Source organism: Aythya fuligula, chromosome 7 (genome assembly GCF_009819795.1).
Source record: "Aythya fuligula isolate bAytFul2 chromosome 7, bAytFul2.pri, whole genome shotgun sequence".
Classification (NCBI taxonomy): domain Eukaryota; kingdom Metazoa; phylum Chordata; class Aves; order Anseriformes; family Anatidae; genus Aythya; species Aythya fuligula.
In genome coordinates this window covers 18,059,843-18,084,361 of record NC_045565.1, presented here as the reverse complement: position 1 = coordinate 18,084,361, position 24,519 = coordinate 18,059,843, and the positions used below count along the sequence as shown (strand labels likewise).

Sequence of the window (24,519 nt, the reverse complement as noted above, 5' to 3'; positions counted from 1 at the left end):
TCAAAAGGGAGTTTCTCTTATGAACTGACACCTCCTACTTCCAGTGATGTTTCTAATGAACAATGAAAAACAGGGAAGGGACTGGAGTTCCCTGTCTGCACAAACCTTTTTTCTTTCCTTTTTTTTTTTTTTTTTTAATTTTATTTTATCAGATGGATCAACCAGTATCCCTTGTAGCCATGTGTAATGGAGGTACCAGCTCACCCTCCAGTGCCAGTGTGCCCCACTCTCTGAGGAGGTGCTCTCTGCAGAGAACCACCACAACTGCTAAAAAATCATCCTTTGGGATCCAAGCCCAGGAGCTGACTCCTTCTTCCCACACAGAAGAAATCTTGCAGCAGGCAGCGGAGATGGCACACACATCACGTCTGAGGTACAGTGCTGCCACTTGGAGGGCAGTCACCTCCGCCTACAGCCCAGGTGTCACACCTCCAGTCACACCAAACTCAGAAAGGGGTTTTACACACACTGACATGCACACGTGCACACACACACACACACAGTTTCCTCCATCATTTCTTATCACACATGATCTAGAGGCAATAATGCCAAGGGAGTGTTCAGGTAAATTAATTTATATGAAGACTTTGATGCTTATTATTAAGATAATGAGTGAAAGCTGCAATCAAGATAAAGGTCCCTATTTTGCCAGGTGCTCTACAAACCCTCACTGGAAGATACTCACTGTCTCCAAAAGCTTATAGTTTAAGTAGACACTTTGGCTGTGGAGGAAGACTGGGGCATGTGAAAGGGAATAATTTATCCATGGTCAAAGTCTGAGCTGGAATTAGAAGACCCTGTTTCCTGAGCAGGATGTGCTCTCTCCCCTGAGCATCACCACCTACCAATCACTGATGCAGTCTGTAAATAGGCATTAAAAAAAAAAAAAAAAAAAAAAAAAAAAAAAAAAAAAGCCTCACAGAAACCAGCCACACTTAATTCCTGAAGACATTTTGTTCTTTCTCTGCTTACAGAACCCAGGCGGGTAGGGCTGTTCCAGCAGCTGCATGCAAGGCTTCGGACGTAGCAAGAGCAGACAGACTCTGGCTGTAAGAATGACTCCTGTCATGTGCAATCATCTATCAGCACGCCCTGTGGTGCTAAAAAAAGAGCCCTTCACAGAGCGCACAGTGTGCACTGTCGGCTGAAATAAGAGCTGAGACAGCATCGCCATCCCCGTGTAGCAGAGGGAACTGCAGGGACCGCACTCCCCGAGCTCGTGCTTTCACTGCCACCAAGGGTTATGTATTTTTTACTCTTCGCTCACCCTGATGACACGAGATCTGAATCATTTTGCCATATTTCTGAAAGCTGAGCAGAGGAAGGGTGGGATTCTTCTTCTGAACAACTGCTATGAAGGCTGGCAGAAACTGGGAGTTAGCATGGCTTTTGTGGTGGTAACAGGTAATGACAAAGTTACATAAAATACCTAATTCCAGAAAATACCACCTGGTGATGGATTAATGTGGTAGCAGTTGTTTTTTGTTTGTTTGTTTGTTTGTTTTTGCCTTCTCTCTATTGGTGTGACATGGATGGTGTAATGAGTGCTCTGTCCTGTAAACACAGGGCTCATTCCTACTTTGCATGTATTACTGTAAAACCGGTGCGACATCACTGTTGATTTGCGCTCTGAGACCAGATTCAGGTCACCAAATAAACTCTGGTGCTTGGGAAAAGCTCACTTCATGTAGGGTCCTCTTTTGCGCCCAGTAGGGTGCCATCCCAGTTCACCAAGGTCTCAGCCCCAGGCAGCCCCTGACCAGAAGTCTCCCATTTCACCTACTGAGGTGGCCTTGCATCCACCTCAGTAGGGTTCCCTGTCTCAGCACTGACATGGTGTAGGGAGCAACCTCACTCCCCTTCCTCTCCCAGGTAGCAGGCTCCGCTCTGCTGTTTTGAGCTCAGATGCATCATACGATACATCACCTCACTGCCCGACTCTGGGCAAGTCGTTACCTGTGCCATGCTGCACTTGCCAGCCTCCACTCAACAGCTGATGTTTCATAAGTGTACTGGGAGGCTGTATTGGACCATGTCTTTGGATGCTGCTGTGATGGAGGTCAGACACGAATGACTTTGTAAAACAGGGGTACAAGCAAGCTTGACTGCTATCAGTTGTGACAAATGAATGTAGCATGGCCAGAACAGTTTGTTGTCACGTACTGACACCCCTCAGCAGCACCTGACCAGAATGAATCCCTCTTTCCTAAGTGGGCTTCAACATTCACACTCAGCAAAGGGTTATTGTTTCTTGCCACATTTCTCTTTCCTTCAGTCTCTGGACGTCTTCTTTTTAGGGCTTCAAGGAAAATCTGTTCATCTTCATCAGGCCTTAGCCCATGCTCTTAGCCGCATCCCTTTAGACAGGAAGAGAAATACCTCCTTCAGAAAGCATTATGCTTCAACAACACTCCTCTCTCTGGCAGCCTTCATCAGTGGGGAAAACAGGTTGACAGTATGAAAGCCAAGGGTCTTATTCCCAACAGGCAAACAAAAGTGCTGCTTTGCTATTTATGTAGCAGCCTGTTTTTTGGGACATTTAGAACAGAGGTCAAGGTTGTCCAACAACAGTGTCCACAACATTTTTCTAACAACCATCAAAAAAAGTGCCTCGTACTTAGGATTTTGACAGGATCTGGATTCTGTCTTTGTCAGCAATGGTATTTGCAAAGGATTTGTAATACATGGTGCCAGTTTACCCTGCATGCCTTGAAGCTGTTTCTTCATCCCAGCTGTCTGATTCAGCCTCCAAACTCCTGATCATCACCTTTTATTGGGGCTGACTGACTATTTTGGCAGAAGAGATGATCCTGGTCGGTACAAATGGACACTGACGCTAGAGCTAGAACCTGAGCCCTAGATTTTATTAGGAAAGGATTCAGCTTTCCTTACAGCTCAGAGAGTCACAACACCCCATAGGCTGGTCTGATGCTCATTGCTGAAGTGCAGCCACTCCCAAGGTGGAAATGAGCAACACAATGAAAGCCAAGAGAAGATTTTGGCCAAAGACAGAGCAAGAAAGATCCATTATTTTAATGCATGAACACAGAATGCACGAGATCTCTCGTGCAAACAGCCAGGACCCCCACTCAACAAGTTTGGGGCAACTCAGAGAGGTCTGTATGCCTTCTCAGCCTTCCCGCCTCCTATAATCTATCGCGAGCTTTTTGTCATTTGATGCTCATCAGAAAGCCTCATTGCCTGCAGCTCAGGACTCTCAGCTTGCCTTTCATTTGCAAGAACAGCATGTTCCCAGCCCTGCCGATTCCAGAGGAAACAAGCCCCAAGAGTACCTTAAAGGCTTGGACACAAATAGCTCTCACTGTGTATTATTCTCAAGCCAGTCTCATGATTTTGCAGGCCTGACTCATCGCGGGTAAATGCCGAGGGTTAGTCATGTTAGTCATCCGTAGGCAAAGAGAAAAAGACCTCACTGGGCTTGTGCCAGCACAGTATTTACTACTGTTTTAGGGCAAACAGCTGAGCCAGGACTGTGGGCCCCTGACCTAGGGGGTCTTCCTAGGGTCTATCAGGGGGCACGAGCGTGAAAATGTGGTTCCTGATCTCATGTACAGAGCATCCATCTCCCTCTTGAGGGTCAGTGAGCACCTGGCTCTTCCCGAGGTGTCCATAGAGGACTCGGCAGCAGCCACTGTGCTGCCCAGGGATGAGTGCCATGAGACACGTGTGGTGGCCACAGAGAGCACGTGTCAGGCTGCTGCTAGCCCTCCGCACGTGTCTCTGCTCCTCTGCTGTGACGTCTCTCAGTTTTTCATGGGTTTTACCCCTGCTGGGGGCTCCAGGTGCTGTGGCCTGGAGGAGAGGGGAGGTTTTTTATGCCAGGATCCCCTGCAAAGCCTGGACACGGTGCAGTGCGGTGAGGTGGGAGCACCATCTGCCGGCTGCTGAGCAGAGGCCTGCAGCCATCCGGGGCGACACATGCCTCTGCATGCTCATTAGGCCGCATGGCAAATTAGTGAAGGAAAAGATCACAGGATCATGTAAAACCCGCAGATAAAGCTCCTCCTGCCCGTGTTACAAAAGGGACTCCAAGCCAATCAGTCTCGGCACCAGAGACAAGCAAAATCGCTCCAGCACAGGCTGGCCAGCTGTAAGCCGGCCGGGGCTATTTGCAGCTCCTGCCGAGCTCGCTGATGGGTTCAGCTAAAAAAGATCAAAGCATGCCACGGGGCAGATTTCTTAATGAAAGGGCTTGATTTTGCTCAGTTAGAAATGGGGTTTTGTTTCCAAATATTGCTGATAGTAATAATATTGAGGGGAGCACAGGGAGTCTGGAGAGGAAACAAAATGCATGCCTGTGGTGCAAGAGGAACCTATTTCAGCAGCTCCCATGCAGAGTTTTCTCGGGTTCCTCAGGCCTGTCAAAGACACCCATTAGCCATTATTTACACTGCTCTGCTGGGCCACCTTCCTGCTTTTCCTGCTTCATCCTCTTGTCCACTCCGGACCTCTTGAATCCAAAGACCTTTCCCTTCCAGCTACTAGCCCTAAGGCCACTACAGCAGGGTATCTTTGACTCCCCGTGACTCAGTCTGTGGTGGCCCACACAAGCCTCTGAAAGATAGTGGCTGTGTCCAGGCAGCAGCAGCACGTGTGCTCCTGGTCCCACAGGGAGAGCCCAAATTTCTTTTGAGGTGTGTAGGGACAGGAGCAAGGTGCGGCTGGCAGGCAGCTGGGGCATGGTGCTCGAGCTGGGAGCTGGCATGGTCCCTCTCATGTCCAGGGTGATCTTGTCTCCTGCCAGCTGGTAAGGAATGTGCTTTTACTCACTCAGTCCTGCTCTTCCTAATTACACCTTCATGGAGTGCTGCACATAATTCCCCTCCCACCCTGACTGTCCTGCTTCTCCAAGCTGATGCTGCTGGTCCTTCGATGGGACAGCATCCTCTCTTCCCCCCTCAAATGCACACACAGAGTTTCCTGTGATTCTCAAGAGGTGGTTCATCCACACGTACACACCCCTCAGCACTTCTGTCCCTTTTGGTGCCCACTCAGAGCATGCTGGCAACAGATACTCTGCACCTGCACTCGCTTTCTGGACTCTCAAAAGAGTGGGGTAAAAGTGTGAGCCCATGCAAGTTACTGCCACAGCAAGTGAAGACCATTCACAGGAAATACCCTCTACTGTTATAATATGGGATAGTGGAATCATGGTAGCACAGGCTGATGAACTGGAGCTTTTGAAGGGCTCTGAGCTCCCTTGCTCCTGGGCACAGCCACCTTCTAAGTGTGATGGCTAAGGAGGACTTCTCCCTGGAAACCTTTGCAGTTCCCCTGAGCCAGGCTGACTTGAACACCAGACCAGGTAGATGAAGTCTGGAGCCAAGCCTGAGGCCCAGGAGACCAGATCTGTTCCTAAAGTTTTTCCTGGCCACAACATCAGCTTTGCATTCTGCACAAGGCAAAAGCATGCTAGTTGTCTTGCTGAGGCTCTTCAAGAGATGCAGATGGAAAATGCTTTGTGATGTCAGAAGGAAAAGGTTTTTCTGAAACAAAAATGAGGGGGGAAAAGCTGTTAGCTTAGAAATTGCCCCTTTTCTCTGGGACACTGTTGAGTCTTACTGATCAGCTTCAGATGTGGCTTTGGGTCTCCTCCCAGTCCCCAGCCTAGTCACTGCAATAGTGCCCCTTGAACTGTCCCTGCATGAACCAAAGGGAGAACCTGCAAAAATGAGGCCAGATTTAATATTGGTAAAGCACAAGCAGACCTCATGGGAGCCTCCTCAGTGTGCGTCAACCATGCAGGGAACAGCGATAGAAAGCATGAAGGTTACAAAGTCAAGCTTACAGTGAAGAGGTCATGCAGCCATTTGCTTGTTCAGGTGTGTCAATACCATCTGTAGTGGCACAATCTTAGGTTGATATGGCTAAAAAAAAAAAAATAAAAAATAAAAATAACAGGCTTCTGGGCACACCAGCACCTTTTGTGCCTCTCCAAAGCCAAAATGGTAAGAACAAACAAACAAAAAATATGTATTAGCTTCTTGCATTGTGCATACAACCCTTCTAATAAAAGGTATTAAATTTCCCCAGCTTTGTTTCTGGAATCACTTGACCACAGGAGCAGAATAGCACAGGGCAAGTTCAGCAGTGGATTGCAAGTAATATGTACACTTTTGGGGGCCTTTGTGGATGCTTTGACAAGCACAAGATACTGCTGAAGACGGATTTAAGCTGGTGCAAAAGACAAAGTTGCACTCAGTTCAGTCAAAGTCTGCTTACTGCTCTGGGAAAGCAGACCTTCCTGGGACTTCTAGCTCTTTCAGGAGTGAATTCTCTTCACTCCCTAGGCATGATCAATTTATTTATTTTGATATCTTTCATGTATCTTTTATAATAGTTATTTTTTATCCCTGATCTTTTTAATGGTTATTTTATTAAAAACAAACAAACAACAACAAAAAAAAACTGTCCTTTTGGGAACTTTGCATTGATGCCAAGAAAATTTTGAGATATCTGTGAGCCAGTCTTGGAATTTTTATCCCCACTTCTTAACCTCATTTTCACTTCTATCAGTTGTGTTGTTATCAGGGTGAAAAGCAGTAAGAGTGTTAGTGTCTTTATTTTTTAGGTTTTCTGTGATTACTTTTACAAGCTCTTTAAAGACAGTTGAGATTTTCTCTGTACTCTGGAAAATAAAACATCTTATATTTGTGTTTTGTTTATGTTTTTGTTTGTTTTTAAACAAAACTGTAAGCAAACCACAGGTGGTGGTAGCTCCTTTATCTCCTGTTGTCCTCAAAGCCTGCCTGCCTTTCTGAAAGATGAGCAAATACTCAAACACACATTACAGAACTCCATGCAAAGGTCAGATGGGATTTGAGTTAGACAATGGGTCAGATGGGATAATATACCAGTCTCTCTGGCTATAAAATGTATCTTAATGCTTTGTGGACCCATTTTAGAAAAATTACAGAGGCTTGGTTAGTAACAATAACAAAATTTGGTGAACATTATAAAACAATTTTGCATCCCATTTCTTTAGAGACTACCTCAAAGATTCTATTATACAGCCTTTAAGAACAGTAATTAAGTGCTTTAAAAATGTTTGGGACTTTTTTTTTTTTTTTTTTTCCTCAGGCATTGCCTCCAGCCTCTTTGGCTTGAAGAACATGCTTGTTTACGGGAAAGTTACTATTGCATCTGATGGAAAATAGAAATTGACTGGGAAGGCTGCTGGCTCCAAAGCACCCTGGTGCTCTCAGTGTTTGTGTGAGCCTGGGGGAAAGCCTGCCTGCCTCTTGTGAAATCAGATATTAAAAACATAAATTCCCCATTTTTATTTTGTATCTGCCTACAATTATTTTTTCCTCCTTTCTGCAATCCCCTTACTTAATTTGTCATGGAGTAAATAAAAATAACTCACCCCAGCAGAGCTGGTGTACATCCTTCCTTTCCAGTTGGTCAAGATGTGACTGAAGTTTTGCCCAGTTTCAAAATGCTGTTGCTGCTGGACCCATGGAATGAGAAAACCGTGGTTCAAGTGTACAGAAACAAGCCTTTGGACACTTGCAAGAAGCAGCTGAAAATTCTTCCTGCTATTGCAAACGCTTGCCAAATGCAGAACATATTTTGAAAGCTCCTAGTGGCTGTGCTATTTCTTTCTCCCCGGCTTACCCTGAAGGAGCAGACCCATTCAGAGTCATGATTATGTCACTAAAACCATTAAATTTTGTTCAACATGGAAAAAATAATTGGGCTTATTCCCCTTACCTTTCAGTTTCTGGAGGTTTAGCCTCTACTATATATCTTTTCAAGCTCTTAGTATATATAACACCTTATTTTTTAAAATTCTTGTGGCTCTAGGAGTTGGGCTTTAATTTGTGCAAATACCACCAGCCTGGCTGTCCTAGGATGCACCTGGGAGGCACAGCTGGCCCTGGGGTAAGCTGAGGATGGCTGCATTTTCCTTTCACCTGGGTGCTTGCAAACAGCGAGCCCCCTCCTGCCCCCTCCACGAAAGCACTGAGGGCAAAGGTAGTGTTTTGCCTGCACATGATGCCCTGTGCCCAGCTGGACCTGCCAAAGGGCATCTGAGAGCAAGTCCCTGCTGGCTGTGTGGATGGAGCCACCAGCCGTGGGTATTCCTCCATTTTGGGAGCCTAGCCACATCCTTGCCCTGGGCTGGTCCTTGAGTGAAATGAGTTTGATGGGTCTCATTGTTTGGCTGATCACAGCACAAAAATCAGCTGTGCAGCATGGAGAATGTCTGAAAGATATCTGGGGTGGCTGCATGGCAGCTTTGCTAGTTTTATCACAGGCACAGAGAAGGGAAGGCAGTGAGATGCTGGGCTGGCTGGCGTCCTGGATAGAAAATGACCTTCCCTATGGACCCCATAGGGCAGGGAGATGTGACCGTGAGCTGGTGCAGAGGATGTTCCTAGGGCTTTGAGGCCCATCCTGTTGGCTTGGGGCTGGTTGGAGTGGCTGTGGTGTGACACCAACGTGTCCCCTGTGGCCAGGAGGGATGGGCTGGGTGCCCTTGGCTTGAGATAACAGCTCACTGAGTGACTACCAACTCTCCCAAACCCAAGATCCCTTTGCATGCACTTCACAGAACACCCTGAATGCAGAAATTGAGGGCGAGAGGGAAGGTTTAGCCAGAGGCCTTCTTCCAGGGCGGAGATGGCATACTGCAAACAGGAGGTGGGAAGAAAGGGCAGGTGTCCATGATGAGGGAGGAGTAGATGGAGTCCTAAACTGGCCCTGATCCCCCTTACGTTTCTGGGGGAGACTGAGGCAGGGAGAATACTTGCATATTGCTGTCCCCATCCTTCTCCTTGACACCTCCAAAGATGAGGCACAGGTGGGCCATCCCCAAGCCCCCAGGCCAGAGCACCCAGCTGCTGGCGGTGCCTCCGTGGCAGGAGGAGGTGAGGGCACAGCGAGCAGCCCTTCCTGCTGCCTTAGCGGGGGACAGAGAGGCAAGGCAGCAGCCGTGGAGATTGAGTCTAGTGATTGCTTTAAGGGATTTGCTGTCTCTTTCTTTCTCCCTCTCTCTCTCTCTTTTTCTTTCTCTCTCTCTCCTTTTCCCCCCCTTTTCCCTCCCTCTTATCCCTTTCGTGGTGCATTTGTCTTCGAGGAACCTGGGGTGTTCTTTTCATCAGTTCAATCTCTCTCTGGCACTTGAGTCCTGATTGGCTGAAGGACTTAGGGAAAAAAAAATCTTTAATTAAGTAGATAATCTCTTCTTAGGAAGTTCTGCGGCTCCATTTCACCAACCCCCTTTAGCTCTTACTTTAGGATTGGTTACCCTTCACAGAAGTTGGGATTCAGGGGGCATGCGCCTCTTCATCACACCAGGAGCGCTGGGTGGAAAATAACTCCATCCCTTCCCTAATTTTGTTGCATTTTTTTTTCTTTTTCTTTTCCCTGGTGGTGGTACCCAATTTTTTATTTTTATTTTTTAGGATGTCCTTTCTCCCTCTTTACTTGGATTTTATGTTTCACATGGACCCTTATCTGGGCATCTTCCTCCTCACTCCCTTCTTCCAACCCTGCTGTGCCTGGTGAGTATTGAGAGCACCTCAGCCTGTGTCGCAGGCAGGTGTCCTTCCCAGAGACCCTAAGGATATTCCTCTTCACCTTCCTAAACTTCCCCTCTTTTCCACATAGCTCTCTTCAGCTCTTTAGTGAGACCAGATATTTAACTAAGTCCCAAGACAACCACTGGCAGAGACATTTGATCTAAGCAGAGAATTCCCTTTTCCCCCCTCACCTCCCAGCAGTTACTCTATGGGACAGATCCTGAGCTGGGGTAAATTGGAGTGGATGTCCCAAGAGCAGATGTGGAAGATCTAGCCCCTCACTTCCCACTGGGGAGATATCCCATTGGGACAGTCAGGGATTTCTGGTTTTCCAAAGGCTCACTGTCTGCTTGCCTCTTATCTTAACCAAATCAAATGGGGCTTCTCTTATTCTCCCCAGAGAAGACAGTCCCTGATTAAGAGCTCAGAGACAGCAGGGATAAGCTCGATGCACAGGAGCATCAGTCTGATGCAGGCACAGGGTCGGGATTACATGTCTGAAATTCGTGTATTAGGGTTTCCTGGGGAGAAGCTTTTGGTGTAGAAATTGCTATGGTTTGGTTCCCAACCACCTGGGACCCATCAGAAGCATCCCCTGGGTATAAACCTGTGGCTATCTCCTGACGACCTATTGCTCATCCTCAGAGTTGCTTTATATTATTTCTAGAAATGTTTTATAACGGTGAACAGAAAGAGATTACATTTGCATCAGTCCTTGTATCATCCCTTGTGGAGTATATCTATCCCATGCTCAGGCAGAGATGGACTCAAATGACCGAGCTCTAGGTATTTTTTTCATAAGTGATTTCTACTGAGTACCCAAACTTTATTCTCCCTTTCTGTGATGCCCCGGGGAATCTGCTCAGTGGATCGCAGACTTATCTCTAACAGCAAGGAAAGTCTTTTCCCATTCAATTACTTAAATCCCCTGCCTCCCCCATAGCAGATCTCTGGAGTTGTTACTGTGGATGGAAAAAACAAAATTACAGAAAGGGAAACTCAAGACTAAGTGGGAACTCATTCTTGCTAGGGTGGGGGTGAAATCTGTGTTCTCTCAGAGGTTTTCTTCTCCCTTGTATACCTCTAATTATGATACAGTAGCAAACTCAGGCTAAATTTTACTTCTTGAGCAAGGGGAATATGTATGTTATGCAGAAAGGCAAAGCTAGGCAAAAACTCATACTGAATTTATTTTGTTCTTTTCCTTCTCCCTTTATATGTCTCTTACTTTCCCCGATATAAATAGTTTTAAAATACATTAAAAGGAAAAAAATAAATCAACATCGGTTAGAAAAAGTTCAAAGGGCAGAATTTTCAGTGCATGCAGTGGAGTGAAATACAGAAATCCCAGACATTTTCAATGGAAGTGGGATGTCTAAATGTCCTGCTTGGCTTTCAGAAGGTTTTATCTAAAAGAAAAGTTTATAGCTCAAGATAGCTCTTCTTCTCTCAGCATCTTGCTCATAGGTCATAGTTTCCTGAGAGAAAGGAAAATTGTAAACTTTATTTGAAATTATCATATTACAGATCCTGTCCTTTAACTCTCACAGAGGAGGAAAAAAAAAAAAAAAGAAAAAAAAAAAAGGTTAATGGGAATTGTAATAATCCTGCTTGCAATTTCTGCTGTTTATCTGATCTAAGTGCTTAAAACGCAACAAGATATTTTTTATTTTTTTTCCTTCTGGGATTTGATCACTATAATTGGGAGCAGGGCAGGGGGAGGTATTTAGATCAACAATAAATGCTTTTTGTATATGTGGCCACTTTCCTTCTCTGATAGTGAATTAGATTCTGCCATATAAGCTAGGTGGAACGGTCAACATGTTTCTAGACCACCAAAGTGTCAGGGTTGTATTTAGCAACTAAAAGGTTAATAAATATAAGAAAATCGAGAGAAATGAAATAACAAATGTAAAACCTCAAATGTTAATGAGTTACCTCCCAGTTTCTTATCCTGTAGGAATAATGTAACAACCTCTAATGCCACAACTTGTTTCCAAATGCTTTTTATACTTCAGATATGGGTTTGCCTCTAGTTTCTGGTGTTGCTGGTTTTCTAATAGCTTGAGGATGAAATTCAGGTTGAAAGTGAAATTGTATCCATTTTCTGCATTTAAAACAATGACAGTAAAGATCTAAATACAGCTGTATCATTTTCTAAAGAGAGAAATCTGAATCAGCAGCAGAGTAGTGTCAGTGGGTGATCAGGTATCAAACAAGTTCTTTAATGAGAGATTTGATAAGGCTCTCAGGGCATATTAAACTGAGGAGCAGGGTGCGTGTTACTGGGTAACACTGTAACTGAGTAGAAATTATCAGAGGCTTATTAGTATTTGATATGTGTAAAATATAATGGGACAGATGCTTGGTGGCATCATTTCCTATTGAACCCAACACCATGTGACAGACAACCTCTGCTATAGGTTAGCTTTGAGATAATTTTCTAATACCAGATGCAATGAAACACCACTTGTCCTAGGTTTGCTTTTTCTCAGGATGAGCAGAGTTAGCACACCCTGCCCAGTGCCCTGTGTGGGCTGTGGAGGTGGCTGCAGCACTCAGCGGGACCCCACTCCCTGCCTACTGAGGTCTGTCTGTGCTCTGCTCCCATCCGTGCAATGCTATCCTGGAGTTTGGAGGTGGAGGGAAAGAGTATTAGATAGCTAGAAAATATTAAAAAAATAATAAACAAATCATGTTACAGAGACAAAATCAAAGAGAGATGCATTTCTATGCTACTTGCCTTTTAGAGATGGCTCCAGTGGCATTGCCAACACTCCACTACTTCTGGGGCATGAGTGGCTTAATGGCTTTCTGTCCTTGCTAGAGAATATATCCAGAAAAACATATGCATTTTTCTTAGCTATATCATATGGTCGAGGACAAAGTGAACAGTTTGTCTCCATTGCTACCTTTTGTTCCCTCTCAGCATAAGTAAGAAAACTTCCAGCCATACAATGGCCCACTTTTCAGCAGATAGTACCCCAATATTCAAACTGTCCCATCTCCCCTTGTCCTGAATGCACTTGCAGCTGCAAGAATTATATGTGTGTGTGTGGGGGGGAAGCATACTGATCTGAAGAAATCCTTTACTCCTCTAAGTGCTGCAAACCCACGCAGCAGCGTGCCTGCCTGTTGATCGGAGAGCTCAGGGAAAATGCCTTCTGTCTCCCCGACTTAATAAAAACGTTCAGAATATCCTACTGGGAAATTGCTACCGTTCCATTTGCTCAGCTGCAGATGGTGAATTGGCATATCCTGAACTTGGCCTTTTTGTGAACCTTGAGGTTTATCCTGGGAGGAACAGACCCACTGCTTCAATGCAGCTATGTCAACTGACGCCTGCTAGCAGACTGGTTTTCTGTAAACCCTGAACCCGTGGATTACTGTCCTCCTCCTAAAGCCACCCTTACAACTTCTCAGATGTTCCTAGTCCAAGATGAGGCCCGCAAAGGTTTGAGACAAATGCTTCTTGCACACTGTGAATTTGCCTTTCCCTACCAAAGAAGTAGGAAGCCGTGCAGATGGGATGTCTCTCGTTTCACAAAGGCCAGATAAGAGAGGAATTGTAATTCCCTAGATCTTGCCTACACGAGGGCATTTTAGCAGAATTTTCTCACAGCTGCTACCAGGGGCTCAGATTCATACCAACACCATCATAAGCAAGCTAGTGTGGTCCCCACGGCAAAGCTCTTAAGGAAAAGGCAAAGGACAGGAGGGAAAACAGACGGAAAATAACTTGTTCATGCTGCTACCCAGTTGCGCGAGGATGGGGACCCACAGAGCTTACACAGCCTGAAAAGCCCCAGGTTCATGCCCCTGTGTGATTCAGGTCACCCGATGCTCTAATCACCCGGCTACAGATGCCGTCTCTCCAAGTCCCAGGAAATATTTAATTAGCTGTACAATGCAGAAGCGGCTCCCAGAGGAAAATTCCTCTGCAAAATAGCCATCAGCTTCATGCCGAAGCACCCACCGGGCCTGAAGAACAGCTGGGGCTGAATCCTGGGCCTGAAACAAAGGAAAGGGCCTGCTGCTCTCACACTGTGCCTTGGCCGCGGCCCCCTCCCACCTTGACCCGGGGGAGCCTTTCCCATATCTTCATCCATATGGATACATTTCCAAAATAAAAAAAAAAAAAAGGAAAATAGAAAAGTAGACTTGCCAAAAGAAACTTTGCAAGCTAGCTCTTTAAACCCCTGAACTGTGAGTAATAGCAATGATCGGGTTTCTTGTGGTTTTGACTGAGCTAAAGCAGCTAGCCCTCCTTAGCCCTCCTTTTTGTGGTGTACCTCTGAGATCTCCGTCAGGGCAGCTCCAGCTGAGGGGACTGCCACATGGCTGCACTTCTTCCCCCAGCTTGGGGTGGTAGTGTCTGTTTTCGCCTGCACTGCTGGGATGCCCAAGCCAGCCCTGGGGTTCTCAGTGCTAAGGCTCTGTAAGAGCCCAATTTCTCTCAATTTATGCTCCAGCTTTTTGCTCTGTTACTCAATGCAAGGTCTCAATCAGCTCACATCACCTCTCCAGCCTCAGTGTCCTCCCCTGGGGTACAGCATGCACCCATCTCCTCAGAGCCATAGCGTGCCTGCAGGACAGGCTCTCTGCAGTCACCAGAAATAGTCATGAGGGTTATTTTGCAAACCTGAAGATTTGGAATGAGTTGATCGTAGGATAAGCCTCCCTCCTCTTGCTTCATTTCTGGCTAGGGATTGTTGGGGTTGGCTGTTGGTCCTTTCTGCCAGGCATAGCTGAGCTGCATCCTCCAGATCTCTCGTGGTGGTCACAGCACCACACATGCTCTTGATACTGACAGACCACTTGCATCCAAACAGCCTTTCTTGCTAGAGAAAGAGACTGTGATGGTTTCAGTGACCATGATTTCCAGCACAATCCTACAAATCGTTGTGCTGGTGCAGGGAAAGGAGCTCAAGGCTGCAGGGAACAGGGGAGGCCAGCGGGGATTTTTTTCCAGTGGAGAAATACTCAATGAATGCTGGCCTGTGAGCAAGCCTGGCTTAACAAGCCTGCAGCCTGGCAGCGACCTGGCTGAGGAGCTGGTGATCCTACACCAACCTGCTGAAAGCTTTCATTCAGCTTCAGCAGCCCCCAGCTGCCACCCAGCAACACCAGAAGCTCAGGACACTCTCAGTCCCTGCTGAGGACAGTGTCACATCCCACCACTGCCTGAGGAAAGGGGGAAACTGCTCTCAGCTCAGGCTCTGCAGTCACCCTGGCAGGCAGCAGATCTCATGGGGCACGGTGTGGCCTTTTGGGCAGGGCAGTCTCAGGTGGGAGCAATGAGAAGAGATTGCTGTTTTGCTTTTTCCTCCCCTCCCACCTGGAGGCAGGAGGAACCGGTTAAAAATGTTGTGTCACGGCAAGCAAAAACCACATGCCAGAAGAGCGTGAAATTGGTTACAAAAAACTTGTGATTCAAAAAATAAATATGAGAGATGCTTTCCTTTATTTTGCAATATCCTTAGGAAGAGAGCCCACATTTTAATTTTTTTTCCCCTCTGTAAAAGGAGTAGAATTTGCTGATCTACAGAGCAAAGCAGGGGGATCATGAGGCTCACAGAACTGAAGATTTTCGGAGCCCCAAATTTAAGATTACTGAAGCAGACCTCACATATTTTCAGTAGAAAAATTAATTTATATGAATAGTGGCAGTTTTCCATGAACAGTAGCAGAAATAAAATTTTCACAGGAATACTTACAAGAGGGCAGCTCTGGAAACTGTTCATCTCATTTTTTCACATTTCACTTGGAAAACATCAAAGTTTAATTTGGGCTAAGCAAGAGGAGAGCATGGGCTGCCAAAGCTGGCTTCACAGGAATGCAGGAGGCCGTGGGGCACGGCCCATCTCCTGGGGCTGGGCGCACACTACCCTGAGTTAAGCTGAGCAGCGTTTGGTTATGGCAAAAAGCAAGGGCAGGGGAGCAGGGAAGCGCTAAAAAGATGGGGGAATTGGTATGAAGGGCAGCTGTGAGAAGGAGAGCGAAAGGAAGGAGTGGTGATAGAGGACAGGGGACTGCAGCAGTGGGGAGGGAAAGGGGTGCAGACAGCAGGGCTGAAGAGTTGCTCTGGAGAGGAGGACAGAGGAGAGTGCAGCCATGGGGACCAGGGGAAGAGGAGGTCCCTGGGGCTGTGCAGGCAGAGAGGGTCCAACCTGGAGGGGGGAGCAGGCAGGGGGAAGGAGGAGGCACCAAGAGACCAGAGGTGCCTGCAGCCAGGAGCCAGGCAGGCTGCGGGGCTGAGAGGAGAGCCCTGGGATGCCAGGCATTCCCCAGGCCCCTCCGCCGTCACCCCCTCCCTGCTGACACTGTCTCTGTCTTCCAGGTCAGTGAATAATTTCCTGATGACGGGCCCCAAGGTAAGAGAAATCCCTTTGATCTCTGTCCCTGATTCCACTAAACCCAGGGGAGGGGGTGGGGGGTGGCTCCTCCTTCCCACTCCTCTCCATCCAGCCTCAGCCAGAGCTCCCCTCACCCCAGGACTCCAGCAACAAGGCATGGGAGGGCCAGGGATACCCTCCTAAGAGCCGCAGCTCTCAGCAAAGGAGCCTGGGATCCTAAGCTGCTTGGGGTCAGAATTTGGACATAGGTCTATTGACATCAGGTGAGGATTTCACCTGCCATCTATTGCTTCCCGCTGATCAAGTCAGCATCAGGACCCATGGTTATCCAGCTGGAAGGACACTTTCTGTGGCCCTACAAAACACGCTTCCCCAATGAGCACTGCTGGAATTGCCAGGAACTTGTTTGGTGTTTTTGACTCCCCTCCTCCTTGGATCCCTCTTTTAGAGTCTTATTTTTCCCTAACCAGGACCAGCTGTAAAATTCACCCCCAGATTTTTGTTCCTCCTGATAAACCCATCTTTAGAAGCCATCTCCTTTCACACTGGAGAGGGAAGGGTTTCCCCATTGCCAGGGCTGGCCAGCACATTGCTCCTAACATGGCTACTAGCCAACAGCTCCATTTGGCCTTCTCCCTGCCAGGAGGCTCAGCCTCTGACCCAGCACAGCAGAAAATGCATTTCCTGCGGCTGCTGGCAACTGCCAGACCCCAGGGGAACCAAACCCAGGACAGCCCTTCAGCTCAGTACATCTTGTCTCAATAAGATGGCACACAGGTCTTTTGCAGTTGAATGCCAGCCTCCTAGGGAGTTTGGTGCTCTGCACCATACATCTCCATCCATCGAGACCCCACAGCAGCAGGACCCACAATATGCAGTGCCAGGGTGATGCCGTCCCCCTCCTGACCTGCTGCTCTGCCCCTAGGCCTATCTCATCTACTCCAGCAGCGTGGCGGCCGGGGCGCAGAGCGGCATCGAGGAGTGCAAGTTCCAGTTCGCCTGGGACCGCTGGAACTGCCCCGAGAGGGCACTGCAGCTCTCCAGCCACGGCGGGCTGCGCAGCGGTAAGGAAAGCATTGGACACCACTACCGGGACCCCCTTGCCACAGGTTAGAGCCCAGCAGCCCCTCCTCTCTTCCCATGTGCCTCCTTTCCTGCTCCATTCCCATCTGGGCTGTCCCTCTCCTGGGAAAGCTCAGGAGGGATCTTCCAGGAGGCCCCTTCACCCATCAGGCATGTGCTGGGACTTAGCTTCAAGGCAAGGCAGCCTTGCAACTCCAGTGCTGCCTCTGGACCAGCCAAGACCCAGATGGTGCAGGAGTGCCCTACCTGTCCCCTGTGTGGGCTGCTGGACACACCATGCCCAAGGGGGGCCTCTTGCCTTCAGGGCTGGGAATCAGCATGGGGCAATGAACAGAGGGATGGGAGTGAAGTGAGCAGACAGAGCTCTGTGGAGGCTGTGTTCTGGCCAAGGAGCAGGAGAAGGAGGAAAATCTCCCCACAGCTTCCAGGAGGCTGTGACGTCAGAGATACCTGGTGCAGAAATCCAGTGTTAGCTGGGATGGGGAGAGGGTCCCAGAACCATTCCTGTCTAGGTTATCTGCTCAGACACAGCCCATGCTGATGTTAAATGAAAGCCAAAGGCCCAGTGACATTAGCTGATGAACACCACACAGATGTTGCTGGGCAGGTATGGGCTCCACACTGAGCCCCTGTCAGTCTGGGCTGGTGTCTAGCAGAAGAAAAGGCTTGAGGGAGAAGGCCCCTTCCTCCCTGGGGTGTATCAGTGAGATGAAGGGGACATTTGGTTGTCTGTGCTGTATACCCTCTGGTGAGCTCCCACGACAGCCAAGTGATGAACTCATCCACAGCCTTGGAAATAGCACAAGTCATTTTGGATTTAGACTGGCAGCTTTCATCTTCATGTGGTTCAAGCCAAGACAAAGCTAATCTAACATATAGGGTATCCTTTCTTCCCTGTTCATTGCAAATCTCACCCAACCCAGTCTCCTGCATGGCAAGAGTCATTTCTAACACTGGTCTTGCCATGAAATCTTTAGCACATTTGCTCTCCTTGTCTTCCCACTTGACAGCAAACCGAGAAACCGCCTTTGTCCATGCCATCAGCTCTGCAGGCGTCATGTACACACTGACCCGGAACTGCAGCCTGGGGGATTTTGACAACTGCGGCTGTGATGACTCCCGCAATGGGCAGCTCGGTAAGGACAGACAAGCTGGGGTCCCCCTGTCATGCCCCAGACTGCAGGAGGAAGCTCTCCTCTCCTCCACAATTCCACCAGAATTACTGTTGGGGAATGCAGGATGGCATTTATAGGCCTCAGGAGCTTTCATCAGTGCGGCAGATACATGAGATCACAGTCAGGAGAAACACTGGCAGTGCCCAGCCTTCATCTCATCCCCATCCCTGCTGTCCCCAGCCTCTAGCTGCTGCACAGCCCTTGGTGTGGAACCCCAGGGCTTCACCACTTTGTCTCTCCCCTCAGCTCTCACACAAAACAGTGAAATTTGGGCATTTTGTTTTGAAAAGAAAAAAGTGAGATTTTTAAATTATCAAGATCTTTTAAAAGCCTTTTTTTTCTTAACTGTACTGGGCAGTTGGTGCGTGTCAGTTTGTGACAAACTCCACTGGAGTGCCCAGTATTGAGTAATTTGCTTTATTGGCTAATACTTTTTAAAACAGTCACCATTTCATAGGTGTCAGAGGCCTGGGATGGCCCATCTCTAGCAGAGCAAGACTTTTGGGCAACGACACAACAAATTTTATCTTCTCTGGAAAATTGAGCTAGTCATGCTACACTTCCTTTCCCCAAAACACGTCTGTTTTTCATGAAATTTTTCCATTGCGAACTTAAAAACTTGGCAGGCAAAGGAAATTTTTGGGTTTGTCCAAAACATAACAGTTCAATTCCACGTGCTGCCACACTGACTCTGGGTTGCTGTTTCTGCGCTGGTTAAATGTTTCCATTCTCCCTTCGGCCCCAGCTCTTGATTTGGACTTCATCATCCACTGCAATCATCCACCTCCCATGAGACACCACCGCCTTTCCCTGCAAGAGGGCACCCAGGCAAGGGCCAGGCCTTTCAGGGACAAGAGGCACAAGGCCATTAAAACACAACGCCCACAATGTACCACTGAGGCACACAAGGGTCAGAATATTCCAGATTTCAAACCTTCCCAGAGAATCTGGTATTTTTCTCTAGGAGGAAAAGAAGAAACCGCACAATGTGTTTCCAGGCAGCTGAGCTAAATTATCAAGCCCACACTAGATTAGCAAAAGTACCCGCCGTGTCTCGCTGTATGGTTTCAGACTGGTCTGGTTAAAGTCATGTTTAGAGGGAAGGTGATTAAAGACCCAAAGCCTCATCTATTTAAGATTTCTAATATATGATAATTAACAGCTTCTGAATCCTGTTCTATAGAAAGCCTGGAAATCCTTGGGTTTCTCACATGTGCCTTCACTTCCTGCATGAGCCACATACTGCCCAGGTCTCAGCAGAAATGGCAGAAGCACAGGGGGAGGGAAACTGGAAATACCACTGGGCAAATGGCTGGCTTTGTCCCCCAGCCTCCATTCCCCATCCCATTGCTTCTGGTGATCGCCCTTTCTCATCCCTAGGGCCACAGCACGGTGAGGGGCTGGTTCCCTGGCAGTGCACATCTCATCTCCTTTCCTAGGTGGGCAAGGCTGGCTATGGGGAGGCTGCAGTGATAACGTGGGCTTTGGGGAAGCCATCTCCAAGCAGTTTGTGGATGCCCTGGAGACTGGACAAGATGCCAGAGCTGCTATGAACCTGCATAACAATGAGGCGGGTAGAAAGGTGAGCCCCCTCCCTCCCTCCAGACCTGGAAGCACATCCTTGATGTGCTCTGGTCATTCGCTATGGAGACTCACTGTTTGCTGTGGCTAAAAGCCCAGGAGAAATAATTACCTTGCTGAGGAGAGGGGAAGGCAGGGTAGCAGTACTGACATGAGTGTTTGTTCTAACATAGCAAACCTTCCGTGATTACCCTGCTAACTCCTTCTTGCTGTCCTTTCTCACTCTTCAAGTGGTAAAGTACTGTGGAGAAGCAAACCTGAACTTTTAACCAACCATCCCTGGGCAGGGCTATTGTACAAGGAGGGGCCATGGCAGACCTCTCCACAAGCTTGGAGCCAGACCTGTCCATGAGCTGCAGCACAGAAATGACCCCCGTGAGCCCTCTGGGCATTTTCCTGCATCTTCTTTCTCTCCTCATCTTGCAGGCCGTCAAAGGGACCATGAAGCGGACTTGCAAATGCCACGGCGTGTCGGGGAGCTGCACCACCCAGACCTGCTGGCTGCAGCTGCCTGAGTTTCGGGAGGTGGGCACTTACCTCAAGGAGAGGTACCACAAGGCCCTGAAGGTGGACTTGCTGCAGGGGGCAGGGAACAGCGCTGCCAGCCGGGGTGCCATTGCCGAGACCTTCAGCTCCATCTCCAAGAAGGAGCTGGTCCACTTGGAAGACTCCCCTGACTACTGCCTGGAGAACAAGACGCTGGGGCTGCTGGGCACAGAGGGGAGGGAGTGCCTGAAGAGAGGCAAGGCGCTCAGCAAGTGGGAGAAGCGGAGCTGCCGGCGGCTGTGTGGGGACTGCGGGCTAGCAGTGGAGGAGAGGCGGGCTGAGATGGTGTCCAGCTGTAACTGCAAGTTCCACTGGTGCTGTGCTGTGAGATGCGAGCAGTGCCGCAAAAGGGTCACCAAGTACTTCTGCGTCCGCAAGGAGAAGCGGGAGCGGAGCGGGGGTGGTGGGGCCAGCCGCAAGCTCAAGAGAAAGCTCTAACTGCCCCCTGCTCCTCCACGGTCCTCTCTGCCCCTCCTCTCCTTCCCTCCCCACCTCCCCAGCAGCCCCTGGCACCATTTCCTTTGGGGTTAGCTTTGTCTCATTCTCAAGCAAGGCCTGTTCACCCAGCATCACCTTACTGGGGCTTGGACAAAGCAGAAGAGCTCCCCTGGGCCTTGGCCATACAGGGCATTTCCTGCTAGTGCAGGGGCTGATGACCTCTGGGACACTCGTGTTGACAAAACCAGGTGAGATTTGGGCCCTTCAACACAAGTTTACTCTATCCAGTGACTCTTTTTATTGCTGAAAACGCAGCTGGTCTCTGTGGCTCCTGCTCCTTTCAGCTTTTCTGTTCCCCAAGCAAGTACTGCTCACGCTGCTCTGGGCTTTTAAGCAAACAAGATCAATACTCATGAAAACACGAGGAAGCTAAGATGGTACCACTAAACGTGGGCCACTCAGAGTGGTATACCCTAAAACAGAAGAGGCTTATAGTAACAACAAAAAAAAAAGCCTTAAAATAAAATCGTTACTGCTTTTTATTAAGCCCTGCACTGTGAGGAAAGAGAAAAGGTGTGCAACTCTTTCCTGTAGTGAGCCAGCCTCTGTGAGGCCCACAGCATTACCTCCCATCCCTTCACAGCTCTGCTAAACTCTCCAATGCTTCACTTTGCAACTGAGACAGCAGCAGCAAAATTCAAGCTGCTGCTTGACCTGCCCATTAAACATTTGTCCTAAGAAGGGGTCACATCACTTGCTTTTTTATGTGCTTCCTCTGTATCTTCAAAGCCTCCAGGTCTGGCCTCCCTTTTCACCCCAGCCCTTGACTGGTGCCATAATGATGCCCTCATACTTCTCCAGTCCCTTTTCCCTCCCAAATCTCTCCCAGAGAGGAGCTGCCAGCTGAGCCCCTTCCCCAGTTCCTGGTGTACTTGCTGAGCACTCTTACCCTGCCAGCTAACTAACTAAATACTTCCTCCTAGTCTGAGAAAATGTCAGTTTCTATTTAATGGTGTTGTAAATAGGAAAGTGAAGCACTTTGAAGTTTAATTTATTGCACAGTTACTGTGATGTATACATAACATTTTTTCCTCCACGGCATATTGTATATACTCTATAGGCTAAGCAAGCAGCAGGAAGATTTGCTTGATTCATCTCTGTTCCCTTGCCATGGCTGAGGTAGGCAGGGAAGAGGCTAGAAGAAGCAGGACCTGAGGAGACTTACTGCATCATCACACTGATCTTCCTCAGGCTATGAATTTATACTTGACTTTGCTGTTTGAAGTGTCCTTCAGACAGATGAGAAGCCAGCAGAGCTAAGTTACTGGCCATCAGATCTGTCTTGTAGTCAATATTTGTAAACCAATAGCCAATGCAATAAATCAGTAGCTAAGTGCTTGCAAAATGCTGTTGTGTTGGGTGTTTTGTTTGTCCAATTGCATGTGCAGATGTATGTAGTTAAAGTTCTGGAGACTACAACACAGCCACTTACTCATCTGTTTAGCACAAGGACAGCTCACCAGTTCCCTCCACCTCCACCCCTACCATGATAGGAAAGGCTTTGCTCTCTTGGATGCAGCCTCAGGCGAGCTCAAACTGCAGTGCAGCTGTGAGAAGAAAAGGAGGTGAGAGGGGGCAGATAGAGGCCCAAGTGCCCATTTCAGAGGTGACACACTGAAGACACTCCACAGTCTGTATGTGTGTCTCAGTTATAAAATATCCCCTTCATCTCAGGGCTATTTTGATGGGGCTGGGAATTCAGACCTAGGGCAAGCTGAGGTCCCACCAGAGCAAGAGTATTCACATGAAGCAAGAATCTGGCAGTTCAAAAACTGAAGAAAAAAAAAATCTTGGCCTATTCTCAGGGAAAGCTGAAACACTTCTGCTCCAGACACAAGCCACCAGCTGTGTGCACAAAGTTCCTATTAACACAAGGACCTTGCCCCAGGTCTCCCTTGCATCTCTGGCACCACCTCGCTCTGCTCCCCAGGGTGGGGATGCATCCTTATGCAGGAAAGTAGAGAGCTGTAGAGAGCCTGTCACCTAGCAGAGAAAAGCTTCAGAACAGGCTAGCTTAGGGGCAACCGCAAGGCAGAGAGGACAGCTTCCACCCCTTGTCCCTCTGTGCTCCTCCATTCCACAGCCAGCTTCAAAAAAGAAGAAAAGGGGAAGCCGTGGAAGCTGTTTCCTTCCCCCCCCGCCTGTGCCACTGCCCCACACAAGTGCCCTGTGAAGACTGTGGCGCAGGCCAGGATGCGCCCACCGGGCAGGGTGACGCCAGTTGGCGAAGGGAAACAGCGTCCCCATCCCTCCCCAGGCCTGCTGGGGCGAGGGGGCACACAGGGCGCGTTGGGAGCATTGGGAGCAGGGGCCCCACCGCCACATGCTTCTTTCTCTGGGACAAAATGGCGACACCGCAGCTGCAAAATGTGCTGACCTCAGCAGCGGGTCGGGGCCCGGAGGGGTCCCCCTCCCCAGCAAAAGCAGCCCTAGGCAGTAAAGGCACTGCTGCCATTGTGTGGCAGGATTGGATGCTTCCATGTATTCATTTCGCTTTAATGAAGGCGCATTCCTCAGAGGAGAAATATTTACATTCAGCTTCCCAGGTGGTCACCTTCGCCCAGATGACACACAAACAGGCAGCCCCCCGCTCCCTTTTCCAATCCAAACCTCTTTAGAGGGCTCAAGGAGGAGGGGAGCAAGGGGAGGGGGGCTGCTGGGGGCGCAGAAAAGAGAAGGGAACAAAATGCTAATAAATCAGCCAGCCAGCCCTTTTCCCCTCCCCTCTGTGGAGTCAATGGAAAGTGTCATTTCACATGCTAATCCCCCTCCGCTCTCTTCACAACACCTTTTCCGAAAAGTGTTTGGGAAAAGTCCTTGTGGCCCGTTTACAGCTCCCTGCCGCTTCGGATTCCTTCTTGTCTAAGGCCGCGGCCCCCGTGTGGGTCTCTCCCTCCAGCAGGGCTCCTTACAAAAAAAAATCTCAACAAAGACTTTGGAGTTCATCAGCCTCCCACTGAAATTCACAGCTGCTGAACAAACTAATCCCCTCTCTTGGCCTTTCTTCCTTTCAATGGGTTCTTGGCTTCAAAGACACTTTGGGAAAGGACTTTGTGGGGACTCACACTGCTCCCTCAATAGAAGTTAGTGCAAGCATTATCTTCAGAGCAAGTGGCTTTACAAACAAATACTGCCTAACAATCTCTGCCCCTCCAGTTCCCCCAAACACACACAAGCCTAGCCTACAGACATGATGTTATCTGCAACGGGATTAGAGCTCTGTTCTCCATGCCCAGGGATCCCTTCCTCCTGCCCCTCCAATTCTTTGTCAAACCGGAGGCCTTCTCACCCAACAGAAACAGCAGTGCAGGGACGCTGCAGCAGCATGTGCCCACATGGGAGGCATGGACAGGCTGCTGTCTGTATACCAGAAGCTGCTGGCAGCCAGACAGTGCTGTACCTGGAGCAGTGCTTTCCAACTGCACCTCTGAGGCAGCAAACAGCAGTAGGGACGCAGACTGAGGCCTGGCTACCAGCCTCTCCGAGCCCCTCGAGTGGGTCCCCTCACTACCACCCACCTGCTTGGTTTCCCTACCAAGAGTTTTAGGGACAGTGCTCACTGCAGTAAACCTGAAACAGAACTGAGCAATGGGGAGACAAAGGAAGGACTAAGAGCAAAAGCAAGGTAAGTAGGCAGTCTCTGCACAAACCCAAGGACAGCAGGTGCAGTACGTGCTGGAGGAAACTGAAGTCAAATGCATCTGAGAAACAGATGGAAAAAAAATCTTATTT

At 48.6% G+C, this 24,519-nt stretch overlaps 1 protein-coding gene across 1 annotated transcript; it reads left to right on the top strand.

The window, feature by feature from the left end:
- The first annotated feature begins 15,907 nt into the window (after positions 1-15,907).
- Positions 15,908-20,727, top strand: WNT8B (Wnt family member 8B). The gene is made up of 5 exons (XM_032191173.1): positions 15,908-15,922; positions 16,830-16,968; positions 17,998-18,123; positions 19,602-19,744; positions 20,170-20,727. Exons 1-5 carry the CDS (start codon positions 15,908-15,910, stop codon positions 20,725-20,727), a joined length of 981 nt encoding a protein of 326 aa, XP_032047064.1.
- The last annotated feature ends 3,792 nt before the right edge of the window (positions 20,728-24,519 follow it).